Source organism: Pelodiscus sinensis, chromosome 4, assembly GCF_049634645.1.
Source record: "Pelodiscus sinensis isolate JC-2024 chromosome 4, ASM4963464v1, whole genome shotgun sequence".
Taxonomy (NCBI): Eukaryota; Metazoa; Chordata; order Testudines; family Trionychidae; genus Pelodiscus; species Pelodiscus sinensis.
The window spans coordinates 15,547,682-15,563,481 of record NC_134714.1 but is presented as its reverse complement, the minus strand read 5'-3'; the positions used below and the strand labels follow the sequence as shown (position 1 = coordinate 15,563,481).

Below are 15,800 nucleotides of genomic sequence, written 5' to 3'. Positions count from 1 at the left end.
AGACAATGTTAAAGACATTTCTAAGAAAAATGTACTATGTATTGGATTTTTATAGAAGCAGGTATGTACTGAATATGAGTTGTCTGTTACATACATTTCCCTTATTTCTGCAAAGTAAGGCAGCACCTTGGTCAGTAGACATTAAGAGTAATCTGTACATTTTAAAAAAGGTTTCCAATAATTATATGTAGTCAGTGAATATGGACATGTTCAGTTATTGCAGAGACTGTACCTTCTGAAACAAATAGTTATTTGTAACATTCACTTTTCTCTTTTAAATCAATGATGATGTGTCCTTCCTCAGATCCCTTCGTAACACTCTCCTTTGCTATGATGCCTACTAAAAAACTTGACGACAAGCAGGGAAGTGAGCTGAGATTACTGTCAACCAGGCTGACCAATATTGTCTAATTGTTTCCTTGTACTTCCATTTCTGTTTCCCCCTGTTGTCTTTAATTAATACTTAAATGGTAACCTCTTTTTGGCCAGGGGATCATCTCTTTGTTCTGTGTTTATATAGGGATGAAGGGAAATGTGTAGAAGGAATTCTGGAAATCTTTGATATGCTCCTGGCCACAACGTCTAGATTTCGAGAGCTGAAATTACAACACAAGGAGTATCTGTGTGTTAAGGCTATGATTCTTCTCAATTCCAGTGAGTATATATTTACCCTTCTGGTATGTCAAATATTGTTTTGTCTATTTTGGGGAAAAAATCAGTGTCTAAAATTGGCAAAAATATCAAAGGATACATGAACCATTAAAAATAAAAGTGCATTTTGTTGCTAACATTGTAAGTGGCTTTTTGTTTGGTTTGTTCAGTCAAGTTCTAGGTAATATTATTATTAGATAGATATTTATGGGATGTATTCCAGGATAAAACCTGGTAAAGGGACTCAAAAGTCTTAATCTCTCCTCCCAATACTGTGCTGCCCAGTACAGCAGTGTGGGAGCTGACCTTGCCTGTGAAGACTAAGGCAAAAAAAGCATTGAGTACTTAAGCTTTTCCCACATAGTCCGTTACTAGGTTGCCTTCCACATTGAGTAAGTGTTCTGCACATTCCCTGACCTTCTTGTTGCCAGCATACCTGAAGAAATCCTTCTTGTTACCCTTCACATCCCTTGCTAGCTGCAAATCCAGTTGCAATCTGGCCTTTCCAATTACACTTGTGCATGCTTGAGCAATGTTTTTATACTCCTCTCTAGTCATCTGTCCAAGTTTCCACTTCTTGTAAACTTCTTTTTGTGTTTAAGCTCACCAAAGATTTCTTTGTAAGCCAAGTTGGTCACCTGCCATAATTGTTACTCTTTCTGCACGTTGGGATGATTTATTCCTATGCCTTCAATAAGACTCACTTAAAATATAGCCAGGTCTCTTGGACTCCTTTCCCCCATTGTATTAGCCTCCTAAGGATCCTGTCCATCAGTTCCTTGAGGGAGTCAGTCTGCTTTCCTGAAGTACAGGGTCTGTATTCTGCCACACTCCTGTCTTCCCTTTGTCAGGATCCTGAACTCAACTATCTCATGGTCATTGCTGCCCAAGTTACCACCCTTTTCCACGTCCCCTACCAAATCCTCCCTGCTTGTGAACAACAGGTCAAGAGTTAGTTCCTCCAGTACTTGCACCAGGAAGTAGTCCCCAACACTCCAAAAACTTCCTGAATTGTCTGTGCGTTGCTGTATTGTTCTCCCAGCAAATGTCAGGGTGATTGAAGTCCCCCATGAGAACCAGGATCTGTGATCTGGAAACTTCTGTTAGTTCTCCAAAGAAAGACTTGTCTACCTCATCCTTCTGGTCTGGGGCCCTATATCAGATGCCCACCATGATACATCATCCCTGTTGCTCTTGCCTTCAATCTTAACCCAAAGGGTATGTCTAGACTACATGGTTCCGTTGACAGAGCCATGTAAATTAGTTTACCCAGCATAGGCAAAGAAGCGAGAATTTAAATAATCCCCGCTTCATTAAAATAAACATGGCCGCCGCACTGTGCCGACGATCAGCTGATCCGGCACAGCGCGGCAGTCTAGACGCGGATCTGTCGGCTGGGGAAGACTTTGCCAACCGATCCTGTAAACCTCGTTTCACGAGGCATAAGGGATTGGTCAGCAAAGGCTTCCCCAGCCAACAGATCCGCATTTAGACTACCGCGCTGTGCTGGATCAGGTGATCGTCGACACAGCGCGGCGGCCATGTTTATTTTAATGAAGCGGGGATTATTTAAATCCCGGCTTCTTTGCCTATGCCGGGTAAACTAGTTTACGTGGCTCCGTCGATGGAGTCATATAGTCTAGACATACCGAAAGACTCTCAGCAGGTTTTTCTCCAGTTTCATACTGGAGCTCTGGGAAATCACACTGCTCTCTTACATGTATTGCAACTCCTCCACCTTTTCTCCCCTACCTGTCCTTCCTGAACAGCTTATAACCATCCATGATAGTACTTCAGTCATGTGAATTACCCCACCACATCGCTGTTATTCCAACCACACCATAATTCCTTCATGGTTCTAGGACTTCTGGTTCTTCCTGTTTGTTTCCCATGCTTCTTGCATTTGTGTGCAGGCACCTCAGTATGAAGGGATGCTTGTTGTTTCACAGTAGATTTTATTTTTCTCCAATCATGTAACTATCCAGCAGCACAGCTGTATATTCTTTAGCCGGTTTGCTGCCTTGGTTTTGTGGCTTCAACAAGTCAGTTTCTTGATTGATTCACTTTGTGATTATGGCTTTCAAATAGGAACATTCTTCATGTTTACAGATTGAAACTAATCTTATGGAGCTTCATTGAAATAATTTTTTTTTAAGTAGCATGCTCCATCGAGGTTTGCCTCATAGCAAACTGCTGCTGTGTTGTTGTTTTTTTTAAAGTTCCAAATGTGACCAAATCTAATCTTCAAGCCCGGCCATTCTCTAGCCATACACATCCATGGTGGCTTCAAACTTGCTACTATTTTCTCCATAGTATTTCCGTAAGTCAATGTTGTCTTTTTATCCAGGCAGCTAACTCTCTTCCAAGTCCTCTTCATTTCTCGTCCTGAATACTGAAGCCTCCTCTCTGGTCTTCCGAATGTCCACATTGCCTTTCTCCAATCCATGCAAAATGTAGCCACTAAGATCATCTTTCATCCATCCATCCTCTCTGACCCTGCCTTTCTTTTGTGAATCCCTCCATTGTTCTTTCACCATACTAAGTTCAAGATTCATGTCATAAGTTTCAAGCCCTTCATCATTCTGCCCCTTCCCAATTTATTTTGTCACACTGGTCTCTGCTCCATCAATAATGCTAGTTTCAACCACTTGCTTGCCTGCTCCTCCCATAGTGTTCTCAGACATTTGTTTTGTTTCTGTTCTTAATGCATCTTTTAACATTTCACAGATTATGCTAGAATTATGACAAATTTCTAGCTTGTAAGGAGGCTTGAGTGGACAGAGCCAAGGAGTTGGCTGTACCTCATGCATAATGCCTTCTTCAATTGCTGGATAAGTATTAAAGCCCTAATCCAGCAAAGTGTTTAAACCAGTTATGTACCTTTTTGCTCCTGATCCCATACTGTATAGGAGATCTTTCAACGGTGGGAGGAAGTTGTTAGAGCAGCCACAATTACTTAAACAAAACGACGGAGTAACCCATGGGGCTGTCCAAAATTGGAAACTGCAAACGTAATAAGTGAAGTATCAGAGGGTAGCCGTGTTAGTCTGAATCTGCAAAAGCGACGAGGAGTCCTGTGGCACCTTATAGACTAACTGAAGTGTAGGAGCATAAGCTTTCGTGGGCAAAGACCCACTTCGTCAGATGCATAAGTGAAGTTCATCAAACAATCTGGGCCTGTATCTTTAGTAGATATTAGAAACCAATTGTTGATAATGCAGTTTTCAGATGGGGATAGTAAGTATGCAAATGGCATGACAGAATTGATGAAAAAAGCTTCTGTCAGCGATAGAGATCAATGTGAAATATCATAACATAATTCAATAAGACTTGGCATGTATTAGATTTCATTTTATTGAAAAGTTACATCTAAAGAAAATCCATTTTTTTTGTGCTGCGTTGTAATGCTTTTCTTTCTTCTCTTTGTGTAGGTATGTTTTCATTATCAGCTGCAACAGAAGAACCTGAAAGCAACAGGAAGCTACATCACTTGCTTAATACAGTAATTGATGCTTTGGTGTGGGTTATTTCAAAGAGTGGAATCCCCTCTCAGCAACAGACAACTCGCATGGCTAACTTGTTGATGTTACTTTCTCATGTCAGGCATGCAAGGTATTACAGAATGATGTAACTCTTTCAGGTTTTAATATTTGTTGCTACAACAACGAAATTTGATCAGGCTCTTGAAATCTCCATTCAAAAATCCTGGTATCATCCTTTTAGGGTACACATTGTAAGATTATTCTAAATTGATGGGATTCATTAAATAATATACTCAAATCATTTTCTGACATGCAGCACACTGCATCCACCCCAAGTGTATATCTTAACCATAATTATTTTAAATAAATCCATAACATACATATCCCCAAATAGTACATCCTTTTCATTTCTTTTTAGCACTTCACATCTTTCACTTTTATTTTTTTCTTCTATCTAAAGGAACAGTAATGAGTCTCTTTCAAAATCATTCTGAAATTGCCAGTGCTGTTTGGTGGATCAACAGGTCAAGTGTGCTTTAGCATTCATGTCAGTTCTGGGTCTAAGATCTGATATCTCTTACTAGTTCATTTTTTCAAAATCAAATATTCTTTTGCTGAATAGTTTAAAATATCTGGGCATGTGTAAGTGCTTTCTATAAGACAAGAGGTGCCCATCCCATGGGACACTACTATATCTCCCTGAATTGCTCAGCCTTCAGTTAAGATTTTTTGTGGAACACAAACATTTTCTTTGAGTGCTATCCTATATGTATGTTACTTCTGGTGCACATGTGACCTCTGTGTTCAAGATCAGAAATTTCTGGCCAGCAGCACTGAGTGGGAGCACACCTGCACACCACATGCCCTCTGACCTTCAGCTCCTTTTTAATGTCTGTGGTTGCAAAATGGGACTGAAAGAACAGTGTGTTTGGCTCTTGAACTTTCCCTTCTCCACTAGTATTTGTACATAGTTCTCTTACAATATCTAGCCCTAAACTATGGTAAGTCCTGAGCTTCATGGTCGATCAGTAATATTCTGGCTTTAAGTATTGTTTGTCAACTGTTCTCCTGAATAATGGGTACTCAAAATGTTTATTCTTTCAGTGAGGGACATATCACCAAGAAATGTGCATTTTCATTAGTTTTTAAAATGGACAATGAAAATGAGGCAAGATAAAAGAATGTTCTTCCTCCTGGGTGAGGTATTCTCTGAGCTTCAAACAGACCTCCATAAAAAGTGTTCTAGCAGCTATTTCCTCTGCCTTTGCTTTTAGAGCTCCTGCTTCGTCATCTAAATATTCAGCTGCTGCTGGTGGGGTAATTATCTCTCACCATGCAAGAAGGAGGTCTCAGAACTCTTTGTCCAAAAAAGAATCGAAGCAGGTCTCCATCTGAGGCTATGTCTACACTATGAGCTAGGGATGTTCTTCCCCTGCTTGTGCCCATTTAGGCTACAGCTATACTGCTAGTCTTTGCGGCAGAAAATATGCTAATGAGGGACTCATTTGCATGGGTCACACTCATTTGCATATTTTCTGCCCATCCATTTTTGCTCAAGGGGTTTTTGCACAAAAACAAGCAGTGTGGACGTTTCCTTTTTGCACAAAACCCCCTTTTTGCGCAAGATCCTTATGCCTCAAAAAAGGTGGTATACCGATCTTGCACAAAAAGGAAACATTCACACTGCTTGCTTTTTGCGCAAAAACCCCTAGTGCAAAAATGGATCGGCAGAAAATATGCAAATGAGATTGTAATCCATGCAAACAAGTCCCTCAGCATATTTTCTGCCACAAAAACTGGCAACATAGATGTAGCCTTAGGGTACATCTACACAGCAGGGCTAAAGTTGAGTTAAGCTATACAACTTGAACTATGTCAATTGCGTAGCTTAACTCAAAATAGTTTAATTCAGCTTTTGGCGTTGTCTACACAGCAGGAAGGCGAGCAAAGAACACTCTTTCTCCGACTGTCCTTCCCCCTCATGAAATGAGTTATCATGAGTTGGAGTAAGAAGTCCTCCAGTTCCACATTATTTCAAAATAAAGGCTTGTAGTGTATTTCGGAATACCATCAGTTATAGCATCCGAAACAACACTGTTGTGTAGATGTACCCTTAGTGACAAGAGTTTTCACTAAGTTAGCATGAGTATTAACAGCAGTATAGCTAGCAACTGTGGTAGCATGCTGTGCTGAGTTCATACCCACTCCTGGATTGTTTGTGCTTTGCTGTATTGCTCTCCCAGGGTGATTGAAGTCCCCCAGGAGAACCAGAGTCTGTGATCTGGAAACTTCTGTTAGTTTTCCAAAGAAAGACTTGTCTACCTTGTCCTCCTGGTCTGGTGGCTTGTATAAGCTGCTCACCATGCTATCATCCTTGGTTTCACGTGGGTTTATACGCTGTCTGGCTTAGACTATGCCTTCACTGCCTATGCAAGTGAAACTACATGGCTATGGAGGTAGCATGAATATGTGTACCCGAGCATGAAAATCATACTCTGAGCTCATAGTGTAAACATAGCCTAAATTGCCTGAGAAACAAAAGACAGACCAGTTTTCTTTTTCTGCTATAAAAAAGGCAGCTTGAGGTCTAACAAATGGTCCCTCTGCCACGTGTAAGATCCTGAAGTTAGATCTTGGTTTCAGGCTAAAACCATGGACTCTACAATACTACCTATGGATATGTGGTAATCTCATCCCTAAATCTGATGCTTCTGGTACCAGGTATGTTGGTGCTGCCACGCCAGTGGCAATTATATTTAGTTTCCTCTTGGTACCAATGCTATTGGCATTGAGATTCATTATGTCAGGTGATGTTTCAGCCCTTTGCTTTCTTCCTCAGTGAAGCTTCCTGATTACAAGCTTTGGAACCAAGGGCTATTCGCTGCCCAGTAAGGCATCTCCTCTCCCTCCAGCGAAATCTGCTTCTCCCCCCTGTAGGAATAGTATTCCTACTCTTCTGCTGCCTCTAATGTTCATGGGTGTAGGTCACCTTCCTATTCTCCAACAATGCTACTTCGTGATTCTTACTGTTCTGAAACCATGACAGATTTCCAGGCTAGAAATCAGAGCAGACACAGAGAATATAGGGGATCCTGTAGGGAAAAGCTGGTATGCACCCTTTGGCCATTTACATATTACCCAGATAGTCCTTTTCTTGGGTCTGCCTGGGCACTTTGGAGCATTCATTAAACAAGGAGACCTAGCTCCTTAGTCACATAAAGAACCCAGTCACTCTTGTCACAGTATTTGGTCAGGGCACAAAAATAACCCTCTCAGATCAACTTCCAGAAGAGGAGGAAACCATGGGTGCTTTGGTGCAATTCCAACTCATATATCATATTCATTGCCAGAAGCTGTTCCCTCCACTGAATGCCTGCAGGGCATTTCAAGGCCTTCTTTGCAGAATGGCAAAAGTCCTGGAAATTCTTATAGACAGTCCAGGAAAAGGCTCATTAATTATTGGCTATTTTGCATTTTGTCTTTGCATGAAAGATTCACAATTCCTATCAGTGAAGGCCTTGTAGAAACTGTTCAGCTACTCTGCCAAAAATCTGCATCCACACACATGGATACCAAACTCCGCCTCCCTCTGGGATTAGAGTGCATCTATACATATCCTTCAGCAGGTTTTCCCAGAGTTACAGCAACTGAGGAGAGTACAAGAGGCTTATTAGACACTGTGGACTAGTGTAGCAGGCCAGAGTAAGTCTCAGGTCTGACACTGGGCTCTCAAAATACAAAGGACGCCACACAGGTATCTGTCAAACACAAGTAGTTTAATTCCTGATAGCTAACAGCTGTGCCCCATAAATGGAAGAACAACATAACAAAGAAGCGGCATATCTTACGTCCCTTCCTGTTAGCCTGGGACCCTGGGTAGGCTGCGGATGAAGTGGGAGGTTGTCTCAGCTTCCGAGGTGCCGGTACCCAAAGCCCATCGGTGAAGTCCAATTTGCTAGTCTCTGAGGCAGCCTTAAATACAGTTTTCCTGCCTTGTTTGGCAGTTTGGAAATTTCCAGAGATTACTCATTAGTGCTGATGAAGAACTTAGCTGTTAGTTATCGATCTGGATCTTCCTGTCCTTTGGCCCGGTTTACATGATCAGTACGTTAGGGTAAACAGAATTGTTTATGTGTTCTTGCCCTTTACCCTTATCTTATACTTGTTCTTACTATACTGGCAACAATGCTTATCTTAAGTGGCATATGTTCCCAAAGACTTGCTTCTGGTTCATCAGATATAGGGAAAAAGGATAGGGGGGAAAGAATGCAGGCCTCACACATACAAAGTTCTTCCGGAATTGACCACTACAACTAGATTGATGGCAACAGCAGTTACCATGCATCTTCTTGCTTGGTGTCCCTACTGGCTGGGAGAGACTCACTACTCTGTCCTCAGCAGGGAGCTTCTGCTGTAGCAGAGGGAGAAGGATTCCTCCCCCAGCCAGGCAGCTCTAGTTATGCTAAAAGGGGTCCTCCAATGATCAGTTCTGTTCCATATCTTAATCGATGATTTAGATAATGGCACAGAGTATAAAGTTTGAAGACAATATAGCAAGCTGGGAAGGGTTAAAAGGGCTTTGGAAAATAGGATTAAAATTCAAAATGATTTGGACAAACTGGAACAATGTCTTGAAGTATTGGATGAAATTCAATAAGGATAAATGCAGAGTACTTTATATAGGAAGAAAAACTCTATTGCACACCTATACAATGGGAAATGACAGCTTAGAAGGAGTATTGCAGAATGGGATCTGAGGGTCACAGTGGACAACAAGCTAAATACAATCAACAGTATTACATTGTTGCAAAAAAAGTAAACATCTTTCTGGGAAGCATTAGCAGGATCATTGTAAGAAAGACATGAAGTAATTCTTCCACTCTACTCTCTGCTGATTAGATCTCAACTGGAGTACTGTGTTCAGTTTTGAACACCACATTTCAGGAAAGGGTTGTACAAATTGGAGAAAGTCCAGAGAAGAGCAACAAAAATGATTAAAGGTCTAGAAAACATGACTTATGAGGTAAGATTGAAAATACTGGGTGTGTTTAGGCTGGAGAAGAGAAGACTTGCAGAAGGACAGTACAATCATTTTCAAGTATATAAAAAGTTGTTACAAGGAAGGAGAAAAATTGTTCTCCTTGACCTCTGAGGTTAGGCTAAGGAGTAATGGGCTTAAATTGCAGTAAGGGAGGTTTAGGTTGGACATTAGGAAAAACTTCCTAGCTGTCATGGTGGATAAGCACTGGAATAAATTGCCTAGGAAGGTCGTGGAATCTCCATCACTGGAGATTTTAAGAGCAGGTAAACATCTGTCAGCTATGTTTTAGATATACAGGGAGGAGCCATATCTCCTCCTCTGTGCCAGGAAGATACCATCCTGTGGACCTAGTGCATTAGCAATCAGGTAACATTTTCAGCCTTTCATCTGCCATGGTGTGACACTTTGGGGTTCACCCAGGCCAGGAAGGGATTCAGTCACCAGCCTTGCACTATGGGTACTTCAAATGCTATGCTAATGTAGCTCATAGTTCTGGCACCAACAGCCAGCAGACAAGCATGAAGATCTTACCCTGACTTCTATCACCAAGCTACCCTTTGCAGGATGAACCTCAACAATCCTTCCAGCCCAGATTTTTCCACAAAAGCATTTCCTTGCAGTGCTCAGTCATGCTCACTATAACCCTCAGCAAGTCTATTCCTTAAATGTAACTCTCACCTTAAGTGGAATTAAAATAATAAAACAGGTCTGTTTGTTAAGAATCCATGAGGATGAAAATGTCTGTGTGTTGACTTCTGAGTTGTGAACATGTGTCTCACTACCTCCCAGCCCTAAAACCCACTCGGATTAAATGTATTCAAATCACTTCAGAGTGTTGACTTGTTACTGTTTCTGTTCACAGTAACAAAGGTATGGAGCACCTTCTGAGCATGAAGTGTAAAAATGTGGTTCCAGTCTATGATTTGCTACTGGAGATGCTGAATGCACACACACTTCGAGGTCAAAGAAAGTCTGCAGTTACAGATTCTGACTATGTCCCAGCAGAACAAACTGATACTAGAGGCAGTACTTGGAATATGGCAGCACAATAACTTTATAGTTACTTGGAAGATCAGGTTTGTAAGAAAGTGTGAAGCAAAACACCATTGTTTAGAGGTATAGCAAACTTGATATGTCTCATGAATCTTAGACAGCTTTTTTGTGTCTGTTTTGTGAACCTACTTTTAGTATTTGAACATTCTTTGTGCATGGTACTCAATGCTTACAGGTTGACTTGACTGCTTAGTTGTTTTCATCTAATACCAAATTTGAAAATTTAGTGTCACTGAGATTAATGTGCTGTTTTGTACATTTATACTGACAATGTATAGGTATGAAGGATCAAGAAATTGATGTTTATTATATGCATTTAGTAAAAAGAATGTGATACAACCCCTTTATTTTTTTGAAAATGATTTCCTAGGCAATTTCACAATCTTCCTTTCACTTCCATTATAAATCAAGAATTTTCTAGCAGTCTTGTCAGGTTCAGGGGGTTCTGGTAATGCATTGTACATACCTGTAGGGAGTGGTAGAATGAGTAGAGCGGCATTTCAACTGAGATCTGCTTTAACTTACATGACTCAGTTTTGCCCACTTACTTTCAAGAGGAAGTTCCATGTAAGTTGCATTGCTAGGGAAGCTCTATGTTATGCTTTTGCAATGCTCTTAAAGGAATCCTAAATGAGAGAAGGGAAAAACGCCTCTGGGAGGTGGACTACTCCATGTGTGGCAATTTATCTGCATTTCACTAAAAACGCAGTCATATAAAATATCTGTCTTGTTGATTTCTGCAGCTGTCTAAGTTGCATTCAGTCTGAGAGGACATAATATGGCCATAGCCTCCGCTGGAAAATAAAATATTTTTCTATCATTTGCTTGTGTAATATTTTGTCTCATGCTGCAATTAAATTAATTAGTCTTTGATAATAACACTGGAGATTAATGGACTTGACTAGATACCACAGTGATTACTTGTATATTGTGGTCATTTAGGTGTGTGATTAAATTAGCGGTTGATTTGATGCCCATGTAAGTTGATGGAGAGACTTTCTGGTGATTTCTATGGAAATTATGGCAGGCTCTTAGAGGGAATTTTTTTGTTCGTTCATTCACTGGTTTATGTCACTGGCATATTCTGACTATTATTCAGGTTTTTTATGTTGGCATTTTGAAGTCAGGGATATTGTGTTTTACAGGAAGGCTGAAAACACTTGTGTTTAATGAATCAGGCTCTGTTCTATAGACTTGTTTTGATCTCATACTATACCAAATGTTGAGGACGGTTTTATTTCAGACTTGTTACTTAAAAAAAAAAAAGACAAGTATACTAGTGCGGCAGCAACTGTAACAAATGGAAAGAGAAAATGCAGGGATAGTTTCGAATTCATTGATGCCTGTTTTGATTGCAACTGTAGTAAGCACTACATGTAGTCAGCACTACATATAGTCATCTAAAATTTGTTAAAAGGTGTGGTTACATTTTGGCCTAACCACTTGTCCCATTGGTCTTTTTTCTGTTTGGAAGCTCTGTTTAACTCTATACGTTCTTTTAAAAAATTGTATGATTGTACATGAATCCAGGACTTGTTTTTACACATTACAAACATATGGCCAAAAAAGAAAACTAACTGTTTTAAAAACCATTTCAAAATGCCATTTCCAAGTATCTTTTATTTGATTTTTAGCAGCTTTCATATTCAGGAGGTGGTGTAATTGTAACTTTGTAATTTTTAGTTTATTTTTGCTGAAACAATATAGAAAGGTCACTTTTCATAATTTTTCTCCTTTTAAGTCTCACTTTTTCACTTGCATATGTTCTTTGGTGCAATAGCTGACATTTAATATAGATATATGCATTTTATGTTCTGTGGTTAAATAATGTACACAAGGAATCTGTTAAATACAGTTAGTACTGTAAAAATAATTAGTTGCATGACAAGACGTTTACTTTATAAAAAATGAGCATATAATTTCTTGTCTAAGAAGCTGAATTAATCATGGCCTGTATCTCTCCAATATTTTTTCCAGAATGATAACAGATTCCAGTCTCAATGTGTGACTGTGTCATCTTTTCTGCTGTGTATCTGCATTAGAAACTGGATTTTTCTCTTATTCTTTGTTTTTAAAACATGAATGAATTGAGCACTTATGAAAGTGAAGGACCAGTGAGCAAGCAATAGGTTATACAGGTGCTCTGTTTCATCTTATTCCTCTCTACTTCATCCCTTGCTCCTCAGTCCTGGGCTTTCAAGCAGAAAGATGCTAACAACCCCTCAACTTCATCTCACATTTAAGAATTTTAAAGAGCATCGGCATCCTTAAAGGGCAGGCCCTTTATTTCCAGGGCCTATTTCTGCAAATGCACCCCTATAATCTATTTGTGCACTGCAGTAGCCAAAATGTTTGACTTTATTGATTGTAACATTTTTGAATTCTGAGTGTTTGAAAAGCATGACCCAAAATGCATGCGCCTGAATCTCTGAGGTTGTATTATTGTCCATATGATATACCATGCAGATATATACTGAAGTATCCACCCCAAGATATATTTTGGCTCAGGTGTACTAACAATGTGGTTGTAATTACAGCATAGGATTTTAATGAACAAAAGGTGTGCCAAAAATATGTACTCTGAGGAACCTACAATGTGAATGAAACAAATATACATTCATAAGTTTTTTTTTATATTTTGGCCAAGATTTACAAGTGACTAGTGATTGTTGGGTGCCTCCACTTTTGAGTGGCCAACTTGAGATACCTTAAAGCAGTGGTTCCCAAACTTTTTGGCATCACGCCCCCCCCTTTTGATTTTTGAGAAACCCTCACGCCCCTCCCTCCCAAAAAAATAGCAGCAAACCTTAGGGTGGGATTGACAGGGTATGTGTGTGGAGGGGGCAGGGTTGCCTTATGCCCCCCCCTGGAATTTCTTCACGTGCGCCCCCCAGTTTGGGAACCCATGCCTTAAAGGGATACAGTTGGCTTTTATCCCAGTCTTTCCTGAAGTTTCTCATCAGAGGGAGTGTTGAGGCCAGCTGATGAGAAGACAGATGGCATTATGGGAGGGCTCAGGCTGGCAGAATGTTCGATAGGAGCCTGTTCTAGCTGGCGTACCTTATGGTTACTTTACCTTGTATGGGGAGAGGTTGGCAGGAGGCAGAAGGATTTTCCTCCTTTACACTCAGCACAGCTGAGGATTGTGACCTTATTATAAATAGAATGGATGCTTGTATTGCTGCAGAGGTGAGAGGTTGAGAATAAGAACATATCTATTTTCCCTTCTTTAAGAAACAGGCATGTTACATTGTTGTTTCTATTTATATCCCATTAAGTTTTTGACTCAGCAAGGAAATTAACCATGTGCTTAAGGCTGACACGGTTTCTAAAATGATATTGGAGAAAATTATATAGGCATATACAAGCCAAGAAGGATTGTTGAAGTGTATACTGAACATTACATATATTTGTATATAAGCCCACAATTCATCTGAGAGGTCTTATCATAAATTATGCTTTAGATAATTGCAATGTTTGTATATTTCTTTGAACAACAAAAATAGCTAGATATTAGAAACTTATCTTTAATGCTTCAATACAATGACAAATCTAAAAAAAAAATGATAAAATGGTTCTACTCATTTAACATTTTAGCCATGTAAATAAAGGTGAATTTATGGGCAATGTTAAAACACATTCATTTTTATCAAATTTTACTAATAATAAATTGTAGTGATTCAAAAGGAGTGCTGTAGCATCTACGCTTTTACTTCTAGCTACACATATTTTAAAAAACATTTGCAGTCATTGTTACCAAGAGTTATCTAAATTCCCGGTGTGCTGTGCTCAGAATCAGTTCTTGTTTTCTCAAAGCTTTTAGGACTGTCACTTTAGTAAGATGCTATTTTTAGTGGTACTGGCTAAAATAATGACTTTTCATATTTTTTGTGGTTTGCTTTCATGAAAAGCAGTTAGCATCTCTGTGAAATGTTAATACAGTATTGTGGTTGTGAATGTATGCTGTTTCCATAGTCTTGTATTTTAAACCCAGTTTCACATATGTATCTTCACTGAAAAAGTTTTAAAAATGTTTTTAGAATTGAATTTGGTGCCTTTTTAAATATTTTGTGAATGCCAAATCAAGTGGAAAAAGTTACCTTATCTCAGCTGCTTTTTACTTCTGTAGACTGATGGTATTTTTCCAGTAATGTGTGTATTTTATTGTAGATTTTTGTGGTGGAATAAACAAGTATCATATAAAGTGTAATGTATTTTTTTGGTAGTAGCAGCTTATTAATAAGTTACTAGAATGAGTATAATTTTAAATCGTAGACTTGAATTTTCTCTTACATTATGTGCCTTGACATGCCATATGTTTTCTTAAAACATTGTTTTCGGTTGCAACAATGAAGGATGAGCTGGAAGTTTTGAGTTAAACTGATCCTGATGCAGCCCTACATCCCAAAAGCAAAAATAGTTTTCTGTAGTTCACTGGATCTATTAGAAATAAGTGATCTGTAGTCTGTGATCCACAAGAAATGGCTAGTTTCCTGAAGAGCAAAATAGTTATTCCTGAAGTCTGTAGTTTTTCTTATGCCCAGCTTTTCCTCATGCACAGCATCTATTTGCAAAACTTTTAATTCTTTATCTTAAAAAATTATTTCAACAGCCAGCAGTCCAACCCTAAGAAGGAACCCTACAGTGTCAAAACTATAAAAGGGTAATTGTACTCAACCATGAGTAAAAGTAACTTTTGAAGTCTGAAAGATAATTTGATAAGGTTCCTTTCAACTTATTGCTTTGGACATTTTGAGATATATAATATACAAGGAGTTTGTATCATATCACATTACCCTGGTAATTTGATAGAATTGTACATAATGAAGGTAAATTGCAAACTATGAAATTTTCCATAGGCCTTTTAATCTTCTACAGATTTTCTCTTAGAAAAGTCACTTAATGGCATACGCACTGCATATTGTCTGTCAGCAATTTAAAACCAATAATTGGCAAAAAGCTTTACATGGGTGTTTATAACACACTGGAAAAGCAAAAGGAAAGAATGGCTGGATTTGGTAAAGGTGTAAAGAACTAAAAGTACTGATGCTGTAGACAAGATAAAAATAATCAGCTTCAAAACAAAGTATAGTATAATGGGATAGGGAGAGGAAAGAGGTGATAATCACCTTTCTAACCTACATTGATAATGGCTGCGTCTAGACTGGCAGGTTTTTCCGCAAAAGCAACTGCTTTTGCGGAAAAACTTGCCAGCTGTCTACACTGGCCGCTTGAATTTCCGCAAAAACACTGACAATCTCATGTAAGATTGTCAGTGTTCTTGCGGAAATGCTATGCTGCTCCTTCGGGCAAAAGCCCTCTTGCGCAAATGCTTTTGCACAAGAGGGCCAGTGTAGACAACGTGGTATTGTTTTGCGTAAAAGCCCCGATCGCGAAAATGGCGATTGGGGCTTTCTTGCGCAAAACTGCGTCTAGATTGGCACGGATGCTTTTCTGCAAAAAGTGCTTTTGTGGAAAAGTGTCTGTGCCAATCTAGACGCTTTTTTCCCACAAATGCTTTTAACGGAAAAACTTTTCCGTTAAAAGCATTTGCGGAAAATCATTCCAGTCGA

The 15,800-nt window shown here is 39.3% G+C and overlaps 1 protein-coding gene across 1 annotated transcript in view; it reads left to right on the top strand.

Moving 5' to 3' along the window:
- Positions 1–14,715, top strand: part of ESR2 (estrogen receptor 2) — a 65,324-nt gene extending 50,609 nt beyond the window's left edge. Inside the window, exons 8-10 of the mRNA XM_006134078.4 lie at positions 521–654; positions 4,083–4,263; positions 10,037–14,715. Coding sequence (XP_006134140.1) covers positions 521–654; positions 4,083–4,263; positions 10,037–10,226 — 505 coding nt within the window. The 3' untranslated portion in view covers positions 10,227–14,715. The remainder of the gene's footprint in view (positions 1–520; positions 655–4,082; positions 4,264–10,036) is intronic.
- Positions 14,716–15,800: the final 1,085 nt, after the last annotated feature.